The sequence below is a fragment of the Heterocephalus glaber genome, unplaced genomic scaffold (assembly GCF_053883595.1).
Source record: "Heterocephalus glaber isolate CG9 unplaced genomic scaffold, H.glaber_assembly_v1.0 deba00001442, whole genome shotgun sequence".
Classification (NCBI taxonomy): domain Eukaryota; kingdom Metazoa; phylum Chordata; class Mammalia; order Rodentia; family Bathyergidae; genus Heterocephalus; species Heterocephalus glaber.
This window is the reverse complement of record NW_028258296.1, coordinates 13,701,273-13,724,382: the sequence shown is the minus strand read 5'-3', so window position 1 is coordinate 13,724,382 and position 23,110 is coordinate 13,701,273. Positions and strand designations below refer to the sequence as shown.

Genomic DNA, 23,110 nt, shown 5'->3' with positions numbered 1-23,110 from the left:
AACTAAATGAAGTATTGTGGTGTGTTGTTTGGGTTTTATGTTTGTTTTTATAATGCTTTCTGGCATCTGAGTGCTGAATATTTCTACAATGCCTTTGATTTTAAAAATAAATTTTCTTCCCCCCAGGGATTTGCAAATCATGCAAGAAGCCACCACCATTTATATTAACCAGTTTTTCTTTCTTAAAGGATTCACTCCTGAGTTACCTCCGTTTAAAGGATTTTCTTTAACTTTTTGTGTATTTCTTATGTATCTCTTCTGCACAGGGCCAATAATAAGAAGTGGACAATACAGTATTTGCTTCATTGTGTGGGGGAAAAACCTTTGTTAAATATATGGATGCAGACGACTTGATGAAGATCTTAATTTTGTTTTTGGTTTAAAGTAGTGTTTTTTTGTTTTCTTTTTTTTTTTTTTTTTGAAAATGTACAAAATATCTATCACTACTGATAGGAGGTTAATATTTCTGTGTAGAAATGAAAATTGGTTTGTTTTTAGTACCTAGTGTAGATGTACACATTCCAGCAAATGTATTTGCAACTATTATGTGGTCAATGCTTTGTGATATAAATGTACTTTTTCAATGTATACTTTCACTTTTAAAATGCCTGTTTTGTGCTTTACAATAAATGATATGAAACCTCCTGTGTCGGTAAGTTGGATATGTGGCTAAAGGATTCATAATTTCTTAGCAATTATAATTAAGATACATATACACAAATATATAAGCTTTCCCCATGAATTACTGAGTTTTTAAACACTGGCATGTTTTTCCCCCTTGCAGTATAGTGGTAGATTGGAAGACTTTTCCATTTGTTGTATTTGGCTATTTCAGCACAAGTAATCCTGATATCGTCATTTTTTTCCTTCTGTTTGATTAAAACTGCATGTGTGTACAGTGATCTTCTGGCATACTTCCATTGCATTAACAGTGACATTTCCTTTTATACCTGACCACTGTTGCAGACCTGTACTGCTGCTATAACAGTTAACCTTTCTGTTTTAATTTGATAATTACTTGATTTCCAAGACTGTTTCAGCATAACTGATTTTAAACAGTTTTCAGATAGTGAATTTGAATAGTCTAATAAGTTTTTTTTTCATGTAAAGCAACTCTTTCAATGTATATAATAATATCAGTGTTTCTTTCTAAATGTAGGATAGAAAAGTGAATAGCATGCAAAAAGTATAGCTACATTGCATCTGCCATTGAAACATAATTGGGGTATGGAAACGTTCAAGCTTTTTTTCTTTTTTTCCTTTTTGCAGTATAGATAAGCTTTGTTTTGTAAATGCACAAGTCCAGTCATTAAATCAAGTTAATTTTTTTATGTACTTGAAATCATTTTATTACTCTTTAACACTCATGCTGAAGTTCTGATATTTTGTTGAAATCCATTGTTTTACTCTTTGCATATTTGTTGGCTCTTGCATATTAATATATTAGACTACGTGCAAATACAGTCTGTCTTGCCATTGTCTGTTGAAGTGCAGGTTTGATCCAGCCAGTATAGAACTAGCTCTGTAGGGGTGAGGAGGACTGTGCTGTGTATCATCCTTGATTGTGTTCCTTCAAGGAGCATTGCACTGTAAGTACATCAGAATGACAAATTGATGAACTGCAACAGTATCTTTTTGTCAATGTTCCACATAATGCAAATGCCTATTTTGTGTGACTATTATGTTGGAATACAGTGCTGATATCTTGGAAAACCATAACTGCTTCGTAATGTAGAATAATAATACATAGTTCTGTATTTTTTTTAAAGTGAGCTTAATGGGTAAGTATTTTTGATAATGCTTTAGCTATAGCTAAAGAAAACTGATCATTAACAAAGTTGAATAGTATTACTGGTGCTCCTAAAATATTGTTTTTCAGTGTAAAATATGCATATCTTATATATTAATATGAAAAACTTGAAATGTTTAAGGCAGATGTGGTTTTCTGTTTGCAGATAAGCAATGTAGCACTTTTTAACACCATTCATAAGTACTATATTAGTTCTGTCATTGGTGGGGAGCACCATTCGTTGTTTCAAATATACTTTAAAGGAGGACATAAATGTTGAGATTACCTGTAGGGTGGAAAATAGCAGTACAGTTCATTGTAGATATTTTGAAATGTTGATTGTTTTATGTAACCTAGAGTGACTTCCCTTACCTTTATTTAGATCTGGGTATGTAGTTCTAGTTTGAAGTTTAATAGTTAAGGAGTTACCTATTATCTTTAAGAGTAGGGTATTGACATGAACAATTTCAGTATTTTGCATGATACTGTTATGTAGATGACTTAGGAAAGTGGTGCATTTATTAGTTAAACTGAAGAAATAGTTCAGTTAGTTCAGTATCATAACTCACAAATTGGAGGCTGTTGATTTTGATTCGTTTAAGGTTTAAAATCTTTATTAATTGCGAACAGTGCAATTATTTATACTTCACAGTGCCTTCCCAGACCTTCCACCTTAGGTTCTGCTGCAAAAAGCAACAGGTAAGCACAACCTAAGGACATATATAAATAAATATTTCAGTACATTAATGTTGTCCCTGTGAGGTTTTTGTGGTTGTGTACTCAAAAGCAATCTGCTATTGCTTCCCCAAAATGTATTTTGTTATTTATGCTACCATTTTAGTGGAAAGTCTGTTAAGTTGTTCACGCAACTGTTTACATTTCTGGGTAATGTTTTTTATTTTATTTTTAATTAAAGCAAGAAAATAATGAGTAGCTTGCTGCTGTAACTGAACTACATCCAGATCTTTTTGTATTTTTCCCAAAAGTACAGAAGTGTTACAGTTAAAGGACAGTTACATAGTTGTCAAGATTTAGGAAATAATTTGGTCAGAAACTTCAACAGCCTTCACAGTCGCTTTATTTGATTGACAGGACATTTTCTTTACCTGCAAAGCTATGATTCATTTTTTCTTATTCTTAAGCTATAATAATTCAGTAAGAACATTGTGGGTCAATTTCACTATGATTTTTCTTAGATAATTCTGTTATATGCTGAAAAAGGAAAAATTATAAGGAATACTGGCAGTACGTTTTGATAAAAGGCTTGTGCATCAGTGAAATGTTAACTGTATAGCAAATAACCTTTCATAATCTGTGTAGCAACCAGTATTTTTCTGACTTACAATAATTTAATAACTGTCGCTGCATTTATTTTATTTTTTTGCCAGTTTAAAATGTTTGTGTGTTGTAGATGATTTTAACTGGTACATATTTTGAGTTAAGATGAATGTATTAAAGCAGCATCATAGCAGTTTTGTTTATTCGATTTCTAAAATGTGCTGATCCTTTTAAAATTCCTGCTTATCTCTAAAACAAAGAAAAATATTCAAAAATACTGCCTTCATTTTCACACACAGTGCTGAAGATGCTGCAAGCACCAAATCATAGCTCATAAAATCAGGTCCTGAGATAGTTACCCATAAAGAGGAATCCTTTGAGTGTATGCCATTGGTGAGCCGATGAGCATGGACCATAGAAGGGCTCATGTAGAAGGTAAAATTGGCAAGTCATTGAGAAATATGAAATGTATTCCCATACATAATATGGTATAGGGTGTAATGTACCTGCTTTTGATCACTTTTCCTTTTAAAGTGCTATTTGGTTGATTTTTAATGTCCCATGAACTGTTAAATTTCTTAAGTTATATAGTTACTGCACCACATTTATGTGTTTGTGTGTTTTGATGATCAATGCTAGGTATGTGAAAATTGACAGCAGTAAAGGGCCTTAAGAGCTTGTCAAGTTCTAAGTAGTTGTAGTTTGCATTTTTATTAAAGAATATAGATGAATGCTAATAGGTATTTGGGCATTGTTTATATCTCCTGAGATTTTTTTTTTAGTTCGTTATCATAAGCCTTCACTGGTACTACGAGCATTTTTTTTAAATGGCGCTAATCTTAACCTTGAAATACATGGAAAGCCGAAAAGGTGAGCCAGTTGACTTGAATGCAGTGTATGTGCAGGGGTGGTGGAAAAATAATGTTTAGTTTAGATTGAAGTTAAACTGATTTATTTGATTTAGCACTTAAGCAAAAATTTGAGAACTTTTTAAAAGACATCTTAGTGTGGTGATAATACTTCTATCATTTGTTTCTTTTAGAAATGAGAAAGTATAGTTTTGCTTTTTAATGAAAATAGTTTTAATATTAAAACTAGTGATTTGGTTCTAGTTGTTTATTAACACTGTAAAATACATCCTTAAACATCTTGGTAGATAATTAATAAGGGAAAGTTCCAGTAGAAATAGAGTACCTTCAGAAGGAATTAGTATATTAAAAAGTGGTAACACAATTTGTTTGAATACTCTGCCAATAGAACCAGTTCTATCTGGAAAGTTATCTCTTGTCTAGAATAATGATACAGAGTTTAGCCATCAGTGAAGATGTCTTACTTTTGTTCTCTGTCTGCAAATTCTGCCTCATTTTAAAATGCATTTTAACAATACTTAAAGATAATTTTGACTCTGAAAATAACCTTTTTGTTTAATCAGTCACTTGACTTTTCTTACCACAACAAACTTTTGAGGGATTTTTTAATTGGTGCTTTTACAAAGCAAAACCCGGGGTTTTATTTTCTTTGGTAATACCCCCTAAAGAAACAGTTAAATGTATTTGCCGAATATATATTCTTTTCTTATGCATGCTCAATGCATTTTCGTCCTGAGAAAAGTGTTCTCTACAGAAACTACCCGTGTGTAAAAAGAAGATTGGCTTAAAATGGCTACTGTGATGGGAACAGTGTCTTAGGGAGATGCAGCTTGGACTTGAGGTAAATTGAATACTTTACAAACTGTGGTTTAGACTTTGCTTTAATGACGCTGTATGTAAAGGATACGTGATTGCTGTGATTTTGTATTCATTATGGTCTCAATAAAAAAATAAATGTACATTGACAAATATCATGAGTACTTTGTGTCTTTGATACATAAATACCCACTAAAAAGTTTTTTTCTGCCTTATACTTCCCCTTAAAGGTTTACAAACTGAGAAACCATGAAGGATAAGCATTTGATTACACAAGTCTTTGAGGAAAGAACCATTTTTTTCCCCTTTAATACAGAAGTTACTTTATTATGGCTTCACATTGTAAAATAAAATTGTCTTTTAGAAAGTTAAAATATAAAACAACTTGATAAGAGAACATAATAGCTACTTATTTACAAACTTATTTTAAAGACTAGGGTTTTAAATTTATTTTTAATTGGGCCACTTCTGAGTCTAATCCTCTTAGATCTTGAAACCTTCGGTGATGTTGAAAATCTTTTCTCCTGCATAAACTATTAATACATAGTTTTCTCATTAAAGTATAATTTGTTCAGACAAGATCACAAAAGCTTGTTGTGTGGCTTTATATATTGCATATTTGAATAGTACATGTTAAATATTCAGAACACTGGTTTCTATCAAATTTTGTCTGGCAGTTTCTTAAACATCTTACTTTAATTTTGTTTCTATCCATGCTATCTTTTTCCCATGAAAAGAATGATACTTTTTCCCCTCTATATCTGCTTCAAAAAGACTGAAACTATCACAATCAAAATTATGTACTACTATGAAAAAAAAAGTCCACTCAAATTTGTAGGTTCCAAATTCATTGCCTTAGCTATTTTGGACTAATTTTAGCCATAAAAGTTCATAAATGACATTCTTTCATGCAAAATAATGTATACTTTTAAAAATAGAATTGATATAAAACTTAGGGGAAATACATGGTTTTTGTATCCATTTTTGATAGAATAATGGACTAAATTTCCCATCCCGTTCAGATACATTTTATTGACTTCTGCAGAATATGGTGATAAAGGTGATGCTCGTTTGGAAAAGAAGGCATTCTTTAGATAAGCTTCTGTTTTGAAAACTGTTAGGAAAAGGAAGTAAGTCAACATATGGCCCTTCTGGTTTCCTTTTTGGACCCCGCCACAGAAAAGATGGATAATACTAAGTAGTAAGAAAGTTGGGGAGAGAGAAAGTTCCAAGGGGAGAAGGAAGCCTAGTAGTCGTCAGCTAAAAAGAGAAGGAGAAGAAGAGTTATTTTTGAAGGAAAAACACATTATAAATAGAGCAGAAGATGAAAAGACTGATTAATTCTTACTTTCAATGGTAAGAATACAGCTACTAGCTGCAGAGCCTTTATTATTGACTGCTTTACACATGTACTCCCCTCCATCTTCCGGGAAAGTTTCTGGTAAAAAGAGGCAGTACGTTTCTCCTCTTTCAATGTATTGGTAGTCTTCTCCATCCTGCAGTATCTCTCCTTCAAACCACCATGTAATTTCTGGTTTGGGTTCTCCTGTTACTTTCACAGTAAATCTGACTGGCTCACTGTCTACAACTGATGTGTTTTTTAGTGGCTTCTTGAACCATGGAGCTCCTGATCTGGTTTGCTCTTCATCTTCAATAGTAGAGCCACTCATGATGCTACCCTCCTCTTCCTCCTCCTCTTCCCTTTTCTGTATTAAAATAAGCACATTCAGGTTGGCATTTATGATCATCACAGTGTTAGCAGAGCACAGATTTTGTAATTGGATTTTGAAGGTAAAAGTAAAGAACATACTAACTACAGAGTACTGAACATTCTAGTGACTTGAAAGCTATTAAAACATTTAAAGTTCTTCATGTAACTGGTTTTTAAGCACATTTATTGGAAAATAAGCCTGGTACTGGTACCTTCTGTAGTGCTGCATCAATTTCTTTTTGCTCAAACTGCATTCTTAGTAACTTTTGTTCCTCAATTCTTCTCTGCTCTTCTTCTTCTCTTGCCTTAGCCATCCGTTCAAATCTCGCTTTCATATTCACTTTATGAGTAAATGGAGCCTCGCTTTTTTTTGCAGGCTTTACATCAACATCTTCTTCCTTTAAGAAAGTGGACCAAGGTTAACAATTGTTTTCTGAAAACCCAGAACTAAAATGTTAATAGTTCTGTCACTGTAGGCACCAAAAAATGAACATGTTTTGTGCTGTTCTTCAGGCTGGGAGACACCTAATTGTGGTCTTTTTCTCCCAATGTAAAGATCACATAACTGCCCAGTAAATGGATTGATTGTTTTTGATCATACTAGATAATCGGGGGGGGGGTGTGCGGCAACAAGTACTGTAGCTCTTAACAGTTGAAATTCACAAAAGACTCCATACTTCACCCTATTATGAAAAATGTAACTTCTTTCTCACTTTATGATTTTTCTTCATTCTTACATGTGTATCCTAGAAATGAAAGGCAATATCTAGAATGTGGGGAGGTGAAAGAGTGAGTGAAGAGCAGAAGCAACTGTCAGGCAGGCTGGTGGTGTGACATCCCCCGATGGGCATCAGGAGGAGTTACAGCCCAGGTGTGGGGTGCACCCTTGTAACTCCTGCCTTGGCTGAGGCAGGATCCCAAGTTTAATGCCGGTCTGAGCAACTTGGTAAGATCTTTGCTCAAAATTTTTATAAAACGGGTGGGGATGTAGCTTAGTGGTAGAGAGTGTGAGCTCCTGGGTTAAGTCCCTGTACAGAAAGCAGCAGAGTGGTGGTCAGGTACAGTAATTCATGTTTCAAAAATAGTGTGGTCTGACTTGTTTCCAGACTACTGTACTTAGGTTTTTGTGTGTCTGTCTCAAAGTCTTAGCGTTTATGTGGAGAAACTGCTTTAGGGTACCAGATCCAACTAAAGGGAAATGGTGGAATAAGACAGGTTAGTTATATAAGAAAACCTTAATTTGTGTGGCGTTTTGCAGTAGTGAGAGGTTTTGTACTCATGATCCAATGAAAGGAGTAGAAAGTTGGGAAGTTTTGCAGAGTTCATGTAAGGAAATCCTGGAACATCAGGCACAGGCAGATGCCGGATGGTAGAGTGTATCTGCCATTTTCACGTGGTAAAAACTGACTTGCCAGGGGTTTAGCTCAGCAGTTTCGCCGCCTACTGCACAAGCGCAAGGACCTGAGTTCGATCCCTGGTACCAAAAAAAAGCTATGTGACTGCACTTATGTGTTAACTGTTACACTTAGAAGATAAGACTAAGAAATATGTGTTGCTTATTTCAGTCCTATAAATAACCGCTATTCTGACAGAGTCCCATTTAATAACTGGGACTTTTAAGATTTTAGCATAAAAATTTGCAAATTCAGAATTGCACATTTAGCTGCCTCAAATGTGCACTTAGAACAAGAGAAATTTGAGTCTGAAAATTCATTTGCTAAAGGGAGAAAGCATGTGAGCAGCCAGTTAAATACGAGGCCCCTTGAATCCCCGAAAAGCTGAGTTAGCGTCTGGGCCTACAGCGTCCTGGGGAATGGAGAGAACTGTTGCTCTCCAGGCCCGTTATTTGTAGGGCACTGATTGCCCCGGCAAATACTGAAGGCAGACACGCATTTATCTTTGAGGTGACCTGCAGGATACGTCATGGTTTCGGAGTATACTAGAAAGACTTAACTATAAAGTCAAACACAGTCTAAAGCATTTGATTGGTTTAAAACCCAAGTAAGTAAGTGGTTTGGGTTCAGCACTACAGGCACTGCAATGAAATTTTTTAATTGGAGGAAGTTACATGAACAAGTCAGGCCTGATGCTGTCTGGGAGGCCAAGGCAGGAGGATCAGGAGTTTGAGCCCAATCCATACAACTCTGAGACTGAAGCAAAGAAACTTTTAGGCAGGTGGTACAGGCCTGAAATCACCCCTCACTGAGAGACTGAGGCAGGAGGAGCTCAAGTTCAGACCTAGCCTGGGCTACTTAGAAGCTTAGCAAAACCTTGTTTCAAAAAATTTTTTATTGAATTATAGAATATAAACAATTTGAAGACATGTTAAATACTGATATTTTCTAAAGGAAACTAGATGATCAGACGAATGGAATTTCTGTAGGGATTCAAATTACTGCTAGTGTAGGGGCGGGGATTTAGCTCAGTGGTTCTGGTGTCTGCCTCGAAAGCACAAGGTCCCGAGTTCGATCACCAGTACAAAAAAAAAAAAAAAATTACTGCTAGTGGGAGGACCTGCTCAGGAAGTTGGCTGCTCTCTACCGCAACTACTCTAACAAGGTTTTAAAGCCTGTCCCAATGACCTTTCTGGGGAAAGTCAGATGAAGGGATTTGGGCATCCTTGGGCAAACTCCATCCGGGACATCCTGATGGGTTAGAGGATTTCACTTGTGCCCTGCTGTCATGTATGAGAGCTGGCAGACAACTCACCTGGCTACCTTATTTAGCCTTTGATTGTTTTAAGAGGAGGAAAAATTTATTGAGTGAAAGAAAGCTTCTGTCTAAGAAGGGGGACCGGACATGGGTTGCCCCTGTTTGTTTGGTTTTTGTTTTTATTTTTTTTCCGTTTGTTTTTGAGACAGGGTCTCGCTATGCAGTTCAGGGCAGCCTTGAACTTACTGTAGCTCAGGCTGGCCTTGAAATTGGAGCAATCCTCCTGCCTCTGGCTCCCGAGTGCTGGGATCACAGGAATGTGCCACCCCACCCAGCCTTATTTATTCCTAATTTACCTCCATACTCTGTAGGAACAGTGTGCCTGCTCTTGTGCTTCCAGTACCTTTAACCCTCCCAAAAAAACTCCATGCTGATGGAACTTTATCTTCTGATTCATTTAATCTCTAAAGGCTTCATTTTAACTGATCTTGTAGCATCTAGCCACTAAAATACTGGTGGTGTCCAGGCCTTTATTCACTTCCACCTATAATTCTTTCTACATGCTTTGTCTACCACTTTAAGCTACAATCCATAAACAAAAGAAATTGAGATCTTGCCTCTGATCTAAGCTCAGGACTTACGTTTGACAGACTGCCTGTGCAGTATCCAAAACAGTTTATTCACCACGCCTTTCCAGGACTGATTTCTCTAGAATTTATCTGGTTTCTCGATAATCTTGGTGTAACATCATGCTCTGCAGCAACTACCCATCTACCCAGAAGGAATCTTTTACTCAAGTGTTGTTAAAAGCTTTCTCCCATGCCCCCAACTTCATACCTTCCTGCCTGTCTTGTTCATCAAGATCCCAGAACTCTTTAATAAATACTTTCCTGTCCTACTAAAATTTTTGAATAACATTGGTGCCCAGGTCATAGCCCTGCAAGGCTAGGCCCTTCACCAACCACAACCTACTTCTGCATCTTTGTCACCCATCAGCCATTATTCTATGATTGTTGCCTTACACTCTTTGGACCTACAGTCTGCTCCCCAGAAAAATGTGCCACCTCTGCTGACTCACATCGTCCCCTCAATTGAATATATCCCTTTATGCAGCCTTCCCATTCGGCTTAAGTGCCCTTTTTCTTGGCCCTGTTAAACCTCACCTTAGCCAGGTGTGATGGTGTCTTTGATCCCAACACTTGTGAGGCTGAGGCAGGAGGATCACTGCAAGTTTGAGGCCACCTTGGGCTACATCGTGAGTTCAAGGAAAGCCTGAGTGACACAGCAAGACCCTCAAAAAACAAAAGGGCTGGGATTTAGCTTAGTGGCACTGTGCCTGCCTCACAAGTGCAAGGTCCCGAGTTTGATCCCAGTACCAAAAAACCAAAAACCTCACCTTGGCAAAATGACTCCATCCAGTTTGATCCCTAATGGTTTTTTGATTCTAACAGTTGTTTTCAAGCATATCACTCATCTGTCCCCAGAACAACTAAGGGCCCAACACAGGAGAAGTTACAAGCTCTACCTCACCCTGCTTTGTTAATTTCTAGCTGTCATTGCAACCACGCTCCGGCTCTGCCCATCTTTAGATTCTAAGCACTGTGTGAGCAGGGATTTCGAGCTTGGTCCCCAAGGCGACCCCATGTACGGACCAGTCCCTGGAGCACAGCCAGCAATCAGGCCACACTGAGTGTCAGCAAGTTTTCTTGTTTTGTTTGCAGTACTGGTAATTGAGCCCAGGGCTTTGCACTGAGCTATATCCCCAATGCTTTCTATTTTTATTTTCAGTCAGGCTCTTGCTAAACCTTCCTGCCTCAGCCTCCCAGGCATGCCACCACATCTGGTAACCCACGTTTTAAAAGTCCCTTCACGTACTGTCTTGAGACCTTCATGAATGATCATCTCACCTGTGCTTGCATCTTTATTACCTGACTGGTGGTTTTCCAGTGCTGAGGATTGAATCTCAGGCCTTGACACTGAGCTACATCCCCTTCCCTTCTTTTGTTTTTTACTTTGAGTTAACGGCTCTTGCTAAGTCACTAAATTGCTGGGGCTGGGCTTGAACTTGGAATGCTCCTGCCAGCACTCCCAGAGAGCCGATACTACAGGCTGCACCGCCACATGCAGCTTGTTTCACTCTTTGCACGTGCTTACCTTAATGAGTTGCTTCTGGTCCCAATGGTGTGCACATAACATGTTCATTCTGCCCACTTTTTCAGTCCCCTCTGAAAGCCCTCCCAACTTCCCACACCTCCTTGCTAGTTGAAGGTTTGATAAAAATGTATTTTTTTAATGTATTTTTAGAATATAGGTCAGATGCTGTTAAATACTATAGAATGGCAATTCTGGCAGAAAATAAATTCTAGATCTCACTGAAACCAGTGCTTCTAGCCATGGACGTACTCCTTAACTGGCAACATCACAATGCTTGCCTCTCTATTTTACATACGAAATTGGTTCAAATTTGAGTCCTCCGAATTCCGATTAAGGCTGTTCCCACTCAACTACTGCTGTGATGTCAAGCAGGTCCTAAGGGCTTTGTGGACTTCACCAGTAAAACACAAACATTAGTATGAATAGTCACTGGAGTTAGACTTGAACATACAATGGTTTTACTGAATCAGCTAAAATATCACAGTAAATGTTTTTGAACCACATTTGCTTAGACTGAACTATTTGATGTTCATTATATGATAAATCTCACTTTGAAACAATGCTAGAGTGGGAAAGTCTGACAAAATTTCTTCAGGTCTTAATGTGATCTTGCTAATTTCCAGAGTATTATATTTCCAGTGATTAATTGTAAGTACTAAAACATTCCAAAGCCAATGTTTGTTAAATTCATTACCACTGTGCTATAACTGTTAAATATGAGAGTAATGTACCTCATGGAAGTTTTCTGCTTCTCGCTCTTTAATTTCAAGGTCAGTTGCTCTCCTCTTTGCTCGTTCCTCTTCTATCTTTTTCTGTACTTCTCTTTCAGACAACTGTCCAATTTTTTCAAACTTGCTTTTTAGGTTTTTAGCTTGAATAGAGCCACTTCTTTTCAATTTGATTAATTCTTCATATTCTCTGCTCAGCTCAAAAGTTTCACTTTCTTCCTCTTCCTTCAAGAAATTAAGATTTTTATGTTGGCTGTGCCCAAATTCCATAGTTCTTTCCTTATCCACAGAGTAGATTTTTCAAGGCACCCAATAGATAATCCTATATGTGCTGTTTCTTTACTACTCATTCTACCTGTAGATCTTAGCAACCCCAGCATACAGATTGTTTTGTTTTGCTTTGGGTTTTTGTTTTGTTTTGTTTATCTGTTTGTTTGTTGGGGGTAGGGTCTCCTGTGTAGTGGGCTGATCTTGAACTGACTGTGTAGTTCAGGCTGATCTCGAACTCATGGTGATCCTCCTCGCTCTGCCTCCTGAGTGCTGAAATTACAGGGGTGCACCACCATGCCCTGCTCGTTTTCTTATTAAATCCAGAACTTTCACCATTTCATTTACGGAAGCCTTTCCAGCTTCTGCCTGGCATATTCAAAATACTACCCTCAGTGCTGTTGTGCGGTTACCTGAACACAAGCCCTGCTCTCCTGTGACATCAATCTGATGACAGAGAAGTGACTAATGGGCAGGTAGTGTAACAGCACAGATGTGCTGGACCAAGGGAGGACTCGTGTTCCGGCAGGATGGAGGGGGACAGCAAGAAATGGCATCACACTACATGGGACGGTGTACAGTCCTACAGTATAAACCTGTGAGTTGTTTACTGCTGAAATTTTCCATTGAGTATTTTGAGACTGGTTGAAAATGCAGAAAGGGGAGGGGACTATAGTTTGTACAATAAAAAGCGTGCACCATTTCTTATGTGAAGCTTAATCTCTTCCCTAAAGATAATGTCCAAATCTGGGCCAGGGATTTAGCTCAGTGGTTTTGCCGCCTGCCTCGAAAGCGCAATGACCCGAGTTCGATCCCTGGAACAAAAAAAAAGATAATGTCCAAATCTAATAGTGGTGTGACAGGGCTGAGGATTTAGCTCAGTGGCATCACACCTGCTCTGCAAGTGCAAGGTCCTGACTTCAATCCCTGGTACCAGAGAAAAAAAAAAAAAGTGCAACTTTTTTTTTTTTTTTTTTTTTTTTTTTTTTTTTTGGTACCAGGGATCAAACTCAGGACCTTTCATTTGTGCAGCAGGTGGCGAAACCACTGAGCTAAATCCGTGGTGCAACATATTTAAAACTAAAACTAATTGCCCTGGTGCAACATATTTAAAACTAGAAAATATTCCATTTTAAATATTTTTGGTCAGGAAGCATAGCTACAATTCTCTAACATTTCCAGAATTTGCTAAGATTAAAATGTGCTTGGCAAAATTAATGTTTACTAAGAATTATAGGAAGAGTTTTATTAAGGGAAAGAAGTAGAACTGCGAGAATACCAGGCTAGTATTAAGACACGAATTTCAGTTTTGATGATGTGTGTGTGGCCTTTCACCTCAGTGTTCAACCCACTGGGCATGACTTTCTTCATCAATAACTAGAGGCAGAGTACCTCCAAATTTCTCCTTTCGTTTTATGGTAATCTTATAAGGTTAGACATCACTATTAATACTCAAGCTAATATTAGAACTATAATCTGGTAAATTCCTGCATTTTCCTAGAACTGAGTTTCCACAGACAATTAGACTATTCATTTCCAGCTTCCCTCATGAAATAAGTATTACTAAATTTGGGGGAGGTGAAGGAAGGAAAGACTTTGCTATAGTAAATTTATACATTTCTATCCATATGGTGATTATATTATCATTGCAAGCTAGGTTACAGCCAGGATAGGGAAGTAAAACTCCTTTCCACAGCCTCCTGCCCCAACCTGTGACAAACAAGCAACTTCCAAGAGACCGCAGCCCCTGTTCAGAGACTCGTGCAGTTTGTAGATCAGGAGAAATTGGTAAGAACAGCCCACCACCATGTTGCCTGCCAAGCAGACCATGGCACTGCCACTCTGAGGCCAGGACAGTCACTGCTCACCTTGCCCCAAGGGGGGGGGGGGGTTGTGTGCTGGACCCTGACCCCATCCCTGCCCTGCCAGAGTCTTCTCCCTTCCTCTCTGCTGCTGCAAAGTCTGAACCCACAGAAGATAACAGTGTCCAGACATGGGAAGAAGGTTAGGCAAGGCTGTGGGAAGGAGGCCACTGAGAACCCACTGGAATAGCAGGAGATGTAGGTGAGCCAGGGATCCAGTGCCCAATCACATACTCCCCTGACCAATCAGCTTTTACTTAGAACACCCATCATCAAGGACAGTTAGCCTTCCAAGGTGGTGACCTCAGAGCATTGCCACACAGTGCCCTCTGAGCATGGGTTCTTGTGGGTGCAGGAGCTGTATGCCCATGTGACTGGTCCTGTACATGTGTGTACTGAATTCATTTCAACACTAGACAATTCAACATCAGGGTTCTGTATAGAATAATTAGTAAAATAAAATGATTCAAGTACTTGTCAGTAAAGCCTAGTGGTAGACTGTGTGCTTGATGTGCACAAGGCCCTGGGTACAGTCACCAGCCCCCAAAGCCTTGCCAAACTGATGAGCTTATTAAAATCCATGGTACAGGGCCAGGGATTTCGCTCAGTGGTTCCACTGCCTACCTCGCAAGTGCAGGTCCCGAGTTCAATCCCCGGTACCAAAAAAAAAAAAAAAAATCCATGGTACTCCTGGAGTTTTATTTTAATTAAATTAGCAGTATGCCTATTTCAAGGAAAATTTGTATAAATGAGTATATTAAGTACAGTTCATAATCATGGTGTGCCTGTACACAATTTTGAGCTATAGAGGAAGAAATATTTACTTAAACTATAATATCTCCATCACTTGCAAACTTATATGCATATATTCCTATACATACCTTGGTACTTGACTGCTTAGTACCTCATTTGATACTTGATGTATTTTGATGTAGAAAAAAAAAATATATATATATATGTATTTGTGTGAGATACATGCTTGGGATCGAACCCAGCACCTCACACATGCTAGACAAGAGCTCTGCCACGGAGCTATCGTCTCACCTCCCTTTCTATATTTTTCAAGCTAGCAGGAAAGGAGTAGAGTTGTAGCAGACTTGGAGACACCTGTAACTGCTGAAGCCTGTAGCAAGTCTAGATCTCAGGAGTATGTTGAATATCTTTACATGAATAATAGTACAAGGTTACTGTCAGACCATATAAATCGCTTAACTATAAATGGCATAAATGGATATTTCTTAAAATCTTACCTCTCCCATTTCTTGTCTTAGTTGTTCAAATTCCTGTTTTTCCATTTCTAGTTTATGCTTTCGTTCCTCTTCTGTTCGTCGTTTTTCTTCTTCCATTTTTTGTTTTAATAACTCTTCAAAATTAATTTCCAGTTTTCCCGGTGTAAGAGATTCTTGAGAGATTGTTTTATATATCTCTGGGGAGTCATCATCTACTACCTTTTTAAAATAATTATCACTTTTACCTTCTACATACTAAAAAGGGAATTTTTTTTTTTGTACTGGGGATCGAACTTGGGACCTTTTGCTTGCAAGGCAGGCGGCAGAACCACTGCGCTAAATCCCTGGCCCAAAAGGAAATATTTCCTATACCCACTGGAATTACTTGAATAGAAAGGTTTCAAACTGAACTAATAACCAGATCAAAAATTCTGTTCAAAGGTAATAAAGGAGGAATTATTAGGAAATGTAAAAGTGTAAGGGAAGAATTATTAGAAAATGTAAGACATATTTTGTGGTTATAGAAGAAATGATAACTATTCTCCATTCCAATAAACTTTGCTTTGAAATACTTTGCTTTTATGAGTAATTTGAATTATATATTAATATTTCATTAATATTGAGAACATTTTAATGGATTAAAATGAATCTCCATTCTGGTAATTAAAATAGAACATTTCAGTTAAGTCAAGATTTCTGAATAAATAGCCCATCATGAGCTTTTCATAATCAAATACTACAATTTTATTGTACTGATTTATTTGCTGCCAAGATAATTTTAAATAATATAATTCATATTTACTTAGCGCTTCCAGGTACAGTTATAAGCAGTTTACATGTACTAATTTATTTAATCCTATAACTTTATGAAAGTTAATATTAATATCCTCATTTACAGGCATGAATGAGAAACTGTGTTTCTGGCACCCACTGAGCCCTTCGGTGGCTGATTAGGCCAAATAAACCCTTGGATATGCGTTTAAAGCTTGGCCAGGCAGAGGAAGAGAAACAGGTTACCATGAAGTCAGTTAAAATGTAACAAGAAAAGGAGGCAGGGTTCGTGTGTCACATGACCTGAAAATGCTGTCAGTGATACAGAAAGTGTCACTGGTGTCAGCTGGGTGTCAGCATCCAGGCACCACGGGCCAGCATGTTGGAGGGTTAGCTATTAAATGACTCCTTGCTTACTGCACACTGGACGGGATGAAAATTGAAAAGAAAGAATGAAGGAGGAAGGAGGTGAGGGCCACGGTGTGACAGAGGTAGGGAGGAGAGGCCAGACAGGACGAGGAGTGGGAGTGAGAGTGGGGAGCTCCCTGCTTAGGTACTGGGCCCTAGAAACCCTGCCTTGAAAAGAAGGAAGGCAGCGTCCCCCTCACCCAGGCACGGCAGCTCAACTGGAAACTGCACCAACAGTGAGCAGTGCTGTCCCACGGGAAACTAGAACCTACTCGCCACCCCTGCTCAGCCAGGTCCTAGAAATAACAGGACACCTGCCCCAGCCTGGTGCTTCCTGAGCCCAGAGCCCAGGCCAGACGCCTGTGGGTTGGTGCTCACCATGCTTCTCCTTGCTTCAGCAAATGCCTTCTTTTCTTCCTCTATCCTCCTCCTGGCTGCCTCTTCTGCTTTCCTTTTCTCCTCTCCTCTCCGTTGCCTTTCCATTTCCTCAAAACTGAGTTTGAGTTTACCAGGGCGGTACTCTTTAAAATTTCTTTCTGTGTCTTCATGTTCCTCCTCTTCGCTTACCTACTCAAAGAAACAATTCGTTCCTGAGAACTGAGGTTCATTAACGAGGGGAATGAGCTGTCACTCACAAGGCACAGAATCCTGCTGCACACAGGACTGTTGCTGTCCCTTAATGTACCCAGCCAAATCCCCTTCCCTTTTACTATAGGAAAAGCATTCTACATAAGATAAAATATTTAAAATGGAAAAAATTCCAAATAGAGATATACTCAAGTTAGATAGAACTTCTCCATCAAGTCACGTTTTAAACAAAATGAAATATTTCAAAAAACTTGAAGGGGTCATACTGAACATTAACTCAAAGTGTGTGTGTGTGTGTGTGTGTGTGTGTACCTAAATTGATGCTTAGGTGTACCTACATAGAGCCTTTTAAAGTTCTCTTTTTTTAATTTTTAAAGAATTTTTTTCACTGTGAACTATGACACTTTCGTCATAGTGATCAGATTATTACCTGGAACTATTTTATAGAAAATTCAAATTCTGGGCTGCTTTGTACTTCGGTAGTAGAGTGCTTACCTATTTGTGAAGCCTTGGATTCAATCCCCATGCCCACCAAAACCAAACAAAAACTTCAAATTTCATGATTTTATTTCATTTTTTAATTAGTTTAAATATTAATTGAAATGTATTATTTGGTTATTATATTTCTGTTTAAGTTAACTACCAGCAATATATAAAATGTGTAGTTATGTGACTATATAAAAAAGTAGTAACATTTTCAGTAAATGTCTAGAAAATTTTAAAATGTTTTTGAACCTAGGCATTTACCTATTTATTCAGCATCTACCTCCTCCCTAAACTGCTCCACAAGAGTAAGAATCTTTTTTTAATTTTCATTTTTATGAGTCTACATTTGCAGTACATAATGGGTGCATTCCTTGTGAGGGGTTGGTGCATGGACATAACCCATCTGAATTCTTTTTACTCCTCCCTCCATCTTCTGGTCCCCTTCCCTTTTGCAAGAGATCTATCTCCTTATTTCCCATTATCTATCTTTTATTTTGCTCTTTATTTATACTTTGGGTTTCTCATATAAGAGAGACCATGTGATATTTAAGCTTGTGTGTCTGATTTATTTCATTTAACATTATGGTCTCAAAGTGGATCCTACAAATAACTCAAATTTATCCTTCTTTATGGCAGAGTAGTACTCCATTGTATTATAAATACCAAACTTCTTACTTTTTTTTTTTTTTTTTTGCAGTACCAGGGACTAAATTCAGGACCTTGCGCTTGCAAGGCAGGCAGGGTGCCACTGAGCTAAATCCCCGGCCATGCAAACTTCTTTATCCATTCATGTATTAAGATTTTTGAGATATAATCCTTAGACTATCACTGATGAAAACCAATTAAGAAAGTTGTGGTAATTTTTAAAATTACAGATGTTCCATTTTCAAAATTCTTCAAATGCGATTGGGAACCAGTATTTTTTATTTCAATTTGATTTTTTTTTTTTTGGTACTGGGGATCAAACTCGGGACCTTGCTTATGAGGCAGGCGACAGAACCACTGAGCTAAATCCCCAGCCCTTCAATTTGATTTTTTTGTTTTGTTTTGTTTGTTTTTTGTTTTTTGGTACCAGGGATGGAACTCGGGTCCTTGCGCTTGCATCAGTTTGATTTTTTTATTGATAAATCTGTTAACGCCATACTATGACTAGTTAACATTTTAAAGCATTTAGGAAATGCCAGCACTATTATTTTCATCATTTTAGCAATGAAACCAAGACATACAGAGTTTAAATAATTTGCCTCTAATTATCCAATCAATAAACAGTTGACGCCCGAATCCAAGCAGTATAGCTCCCTCGTCTGTGCTCTTAACCACATTACGCACACGTACACACACACCGCACACTTTATTGGGTAAAGTGCATATTCCTCAGTACACTCTTATTTTAATGTTCTAATATTTGCAAACTGCACTGAAACCAAATATACACTCGTAGTGAGACTTGAAAATGTCCTGCAACTATGACACTAAATATACTACAGACTGAACTACAGAAAAGAAACTAGGTTTACTGAGTCACTACTTTGCAAACATATATAGTAACAGTATAAAATAAAAATTCAAAGCATATTAGATATAAAATGCCCCAAAGTTGAAACATGAAAACATTACAGATGCCTTTTATATGTTGAATATATATATATAGTTTCCAAATCAGCCTTGAATGCCTGGTAATGACCCATCTCTGAAGCTAGCCAGCTTCCCTAATTAATATAAAGTAAGTAGTACATTCCTTACCATCTGCCGCCTGGCTTCTTCAAAGGCTCGCTTCTCTTCTTCTAAACGCTGCCTGGCTTCCTCTTCTGCTTGCTTCTTTCGGTTTTCTTGTCTTTGTCGCTCCAGTTCTTCAAAAGTCAATTTCAGTTTTCCAGGAAAAGGTGATTCTTTTTTTGCCTCGTTTTCCATTTCATCATCCTAAGAAAACATGAGATCTACCTATCAGCCATAAAGGGAAATGCTGTTAACTAAACTATTTTAATTTGTTCTTTTAAACAAAAAAATTACCATGACCAATGAAAGACACTTTGCTTCCTTGAGAGAGCACTGCTGCTCTTCATATCGTATTTTATCTTCTTCACAGGTTAGCCTTTCTTTTTTCTCTCGCTCTTTTTCTAGATCCTCAAAATTCCTCATTTTTCCCGATGTTTTGTATGATTTGACAGGTATCACTGTTATTAGTAGTGAGTCATCCCCTTCCTATTGTATAAGACAGATAATTAGCTTATATCTTAGTAAAAATTCAGGTCTTGGGGAACTTTACCTCCATCAATGGTGAGTTTCATTACATTGCCATGAATGTTACTATGAAAAACAAAAAAATTAGAGTTTTCTACTAATTACTTTTAGATATCTTTCTTGAAAGTCAGTGTGCATTGTTAGTTAAACTTATTGAAATCCATTGCTGACAAGGTTGGAGAAGCATTCCATTCCCTAAAAAGTGGAGTTATTAACTAATCAGATAACAAAGCAGAAGTGACATCGGCAGGCTGAATCGCCTGAATCCCACACAGCTGGTATGCACATGAATGGACTCAAAGTCAACTTGATGGTGGACACATTTAGCTTAAACACATGAAAAAGGGCCGGGGATTTAGCTCAGTGGTTCCCGCGCCTGCCTTGCAAGCACAAGGTCCTGAGTTCCATCCTTGGCACCAAAAAAACCAAAAAAAACACACAAAAAAGTTTCTTCGTATGATTCTTTATGTAGGTTTTAAAATACTTGATTAAGCTAGTGTTTAATTTCTTAAAAACCCCATGAGATACCCAACTGATTGACTAAACATTTACAATATAAAAATCTTTAGTATTTTGTCTATTAAAATATTTTTAATTGATTTCAGTTAGCCCTACCACATAATCTATTATTCCTTCCAACTTTTCTCAAAAATAAGAAAATTCTAAAATGTAATACATGTCCTTAAACATTTCCAATTTATGTGGCTGTAGTTTTAGGCACACCATCAAATTGTTTGATTTTTAACTTGCTCTGTTAGATGAAAAGGTATAACCGAAACGTGAATGTTGTTACGTAGTAATACACACTGCCCTGTCTACTAGCATGTAAAAACCAAAACATAAACTATCAGGAGCGCTGAGGAGAAAAAGACAAATAATGAAAACTGTCTTTTAAATGTTAGCTTTCAACAATCTCAACTGTTAGTAAGAATTCAAGAAATATATAGTCTTGGCAGAGTATCCCAAACTGAGACTTGCTTTTCTAATCCAACTATGAGAGCAAAACATTTTCCCTTAAAAACACTAAGCTTTAGAGTTTGAAAGTACAAAAGTATAACCTTGCCTTTGAAAAACAGATTTCTTTTATGTAGCTACTGTTATATAAAATGAGGTAAATAGAAGCCCTTCTAATTTTCTTAGATTACAAGATAATGTGCGAATCAGATAGTTGGAGGTGAGTGCTTCATGAAAGGAAACATCTGTTTACCTCGGATCCTGATTCAGTTGCCGTATTGTTTATGTCCTCAATCTATTGAATGAGAATTTCAAATCATTACGTTACATTGAATTTCTGCTTCTTGGTTTTAAACATACAACTGAAAAGTAATTTAGCTGTGACTTATGGTAAATTTTCAAATATGTAATTTTGGAAATATTTTATGTTGTTCCAGATTAGCCGAATGTTCTTTTAAATGGAAATTAAACCTTAAATTTTTGCATCTTGAGGTCAATATCCAGGGAACAGCATGTTAAGAGAAAATTAAGATAATGCCTACCTTTGTAAATCTGGAAATTGAATAATGGACCAGACTCTGACCTGGCTGTGAGCTTACCACCAGCAATTGTTAATTTAATTAGCAGTTTAAACTGAATGCACAGAAACATTCTTCCATTATTTGCCCCTGCCCCAACAAAAGGAAAATTGATCATTAGCAATCAAATATTTGTCATGATTATATTTACAACATAAATATAGGGCAAAAATATAAGTGACACAATAATGTGGTATAATGTGTAGGCTAATTTAGAAGGGAAAAGAATTCTGGAATTCATAGTGTTTTCTCTGTATTTTGAACAGATTTAAAAAGGAAAGACTCATTTAAAAAGTGAGAACTACTCAGTGGTTTTGCCGCCTGCTGCGCAAGGACCGGAGTTCGATCCCCGGTACCAAAAAAGAAAACGAAAGTGAGAATTCTGAAGGAAAAAAATGGAAACAGCTTTTGTACATAGGGAGGGGAGGGGCTTGATAGGGGAAGGGGATAAAATAGAATAAAATTTATTTTTAAAATTTTGGGGCTGGGGATTTAGCTCAGTGGTTCCACCACCTGCCTCACAAGCTCAAGGACCAGAATTCAATCCCCAGTACCAAAAAAAAAGAAAAATTTTTTTTAAAAAGAGAACTCACTGGGCACAGTGGTATATGCCTGTAATTCCAGGAGCTTGGGAGGCTGAAGCAGGAGGATTGCAAGTTTGAGGCTAGCCTGAGCAATTTAATAAGACATTGACTCAAAATTTAAAAAAAAAATTTAAAAAGGTTTTAAAGGACTGGGGACATAGCTCAGTGGAGACAATCGACTGATCACTCAGCGCTCACTTGGGCCGTTCCTCTTAGGAAACATATTGGCTTGCCTGAGAGGCAGGCCAGTGTGCTTTCCATGGTAATAACTGAAAGAAGATGTCTGCTTTAAATACTGCAGTGTTTGATATCTTAGAAAAACAAAACATAAGCAAGAGGAAAGTAGGAACAATAAAGTAAAACTTCATGGGCTGGGTGGGCACGTAGAGATTCCTGGTACCAAAAAAAAAGTAAAGCTTCAAATTTTTAATTGCTTTAATTATTTATAATATTAGTGAGTTTGGAAGTAGTTTGCTCCTCGTGCACCTTAAGGGAATCCTGCTGTACTATGCCCTACATTAGGAAGCAGGCTGTGTAAGGACCTGCCTCTCATCTGACTTTTCTTTCCTATATTCTCTGTCATGGAAGAAATAAGACATTTTATTCACATACCCAGTATATTAATAAATAAATTATTCTGAGCAAATCATTTATTTTTAAAAGTCTACTTTATACTTTAATAATTTATTTTTAATAATTTCATTCAGAAGCCGGCTGTGGTGGTGCACACCTGTAATCCTAGCACTTGGGAGGCTGAGGCAGGAGGATTGCTGCAAATTTGAGGCCAGCCTGGGCTACAGAGTGAGTTCAAGGCCAGCCTGAACTACACAGTGAGACCCTGTTTCAAAAAAACAAAATAATAATAATAATAATTTCATTCAGGATAATTTCCTTTGTTACAGAATTACTTGTTAACACTGATTTGCCATGTAAATGGTAAAGGTTTTATTGAATGATGTATTATACAAAGAAAAAATTTAACAAATCTACAGTAAAATAATTTAAAAATAACTTGCCTTCTAAAAATACTGTCAACTGGGCCAGGGATTTAGCTCAGTGGTGCCGCCGCCCGCCTCGCAAGCACAAGGTCCTGAGTTCGATCCCCGGTACCAAAAAAACCATACTGTCAACTCCTATAAAAATTA

General features: G+C 37.4%; 2 protein-coding genes across 24 annotated transcripts in view; one reads left to right on the top strand and one right to left on the bottom strand.

Annotated features, from left to right (window-relative positions):
- Fubp1 (far upstream element binding protein 1) overlaps nt 1-4,907 on the top strand; it is a 33,590-nt gene extending 28,683 nt beyond the window's left edge. For 10 of the 17 annotated variants that reach the window (XM_087212943.1, XM_087212942.1, XM_021255491.2 and 7 more), the window contains one exon: nt 127-434. In XM_087212943.1, the coding sequence (XP_087069069.1) occupies nt 127-168 (42 nt within the window). In that variant the 3' untranslated portion in view covers nt 169-434. Of the gene's footprint in view, nt 1-126; nt 435-2,441; nt 2,489-3,366 lie in introns of those variants that run through there. The other 7 variants (XM_087212946.1, XM_087212945.1, XM_087212944.1 and 4 more) reach the window with 2 other exon arrangements.
- The window catches only part of Nexn (nexilin F-actin binding protein), a 48,449-nt gene continuing 25,705 nt past the window's right edge, over nt 367-23,110 (bottom strand). For 4 of the 7 annotated variants that reach the window (XM_021255492.2, XM_021255494.2, XM_004841406.3 and 1 more), the window contains 9 exons: nt 21,057-21,098; nt 19,619-19,810; nt 19,352-19,528; nt 16,913-17,101; nt 15,377-15,574; nt 12,001-12,222; nt 6,676-6,861; nt 6,101-6,458; nt 367-6,012 (listed from right to left, as the gene is read on the bottom strand). In XM_021255492.2, the coding sequence (XP_021111151.1) occupies nt 5,999-6,012; nt 6,101-6,458; nt 6,676-6,861; nt 12,001-12,222; nt 15,377-15,574; nt 16,913-17,101; nt 19,352-19,528; nt 19,619-19,810; nt 21,057-21,098 (1,578 nt within the window). In that variant the 3' untranslated portion in view covers nt 367-5,998. Of the gene's footprint in view, nt 6,459-6,675; nt 6,862-12,000; nt 12,223-15,376; nt 15,575-16,912; nt 17,102-19,351; nt 19,529-19,618; nt 19,811-21,056; nt 21,099-23,110 lie in introns of all 7 variants that reach the window. The other 3 variants (XM_087212951.1, XM_087212953.1, XM_013070942.3) reach the window with 2 other exon arrangements.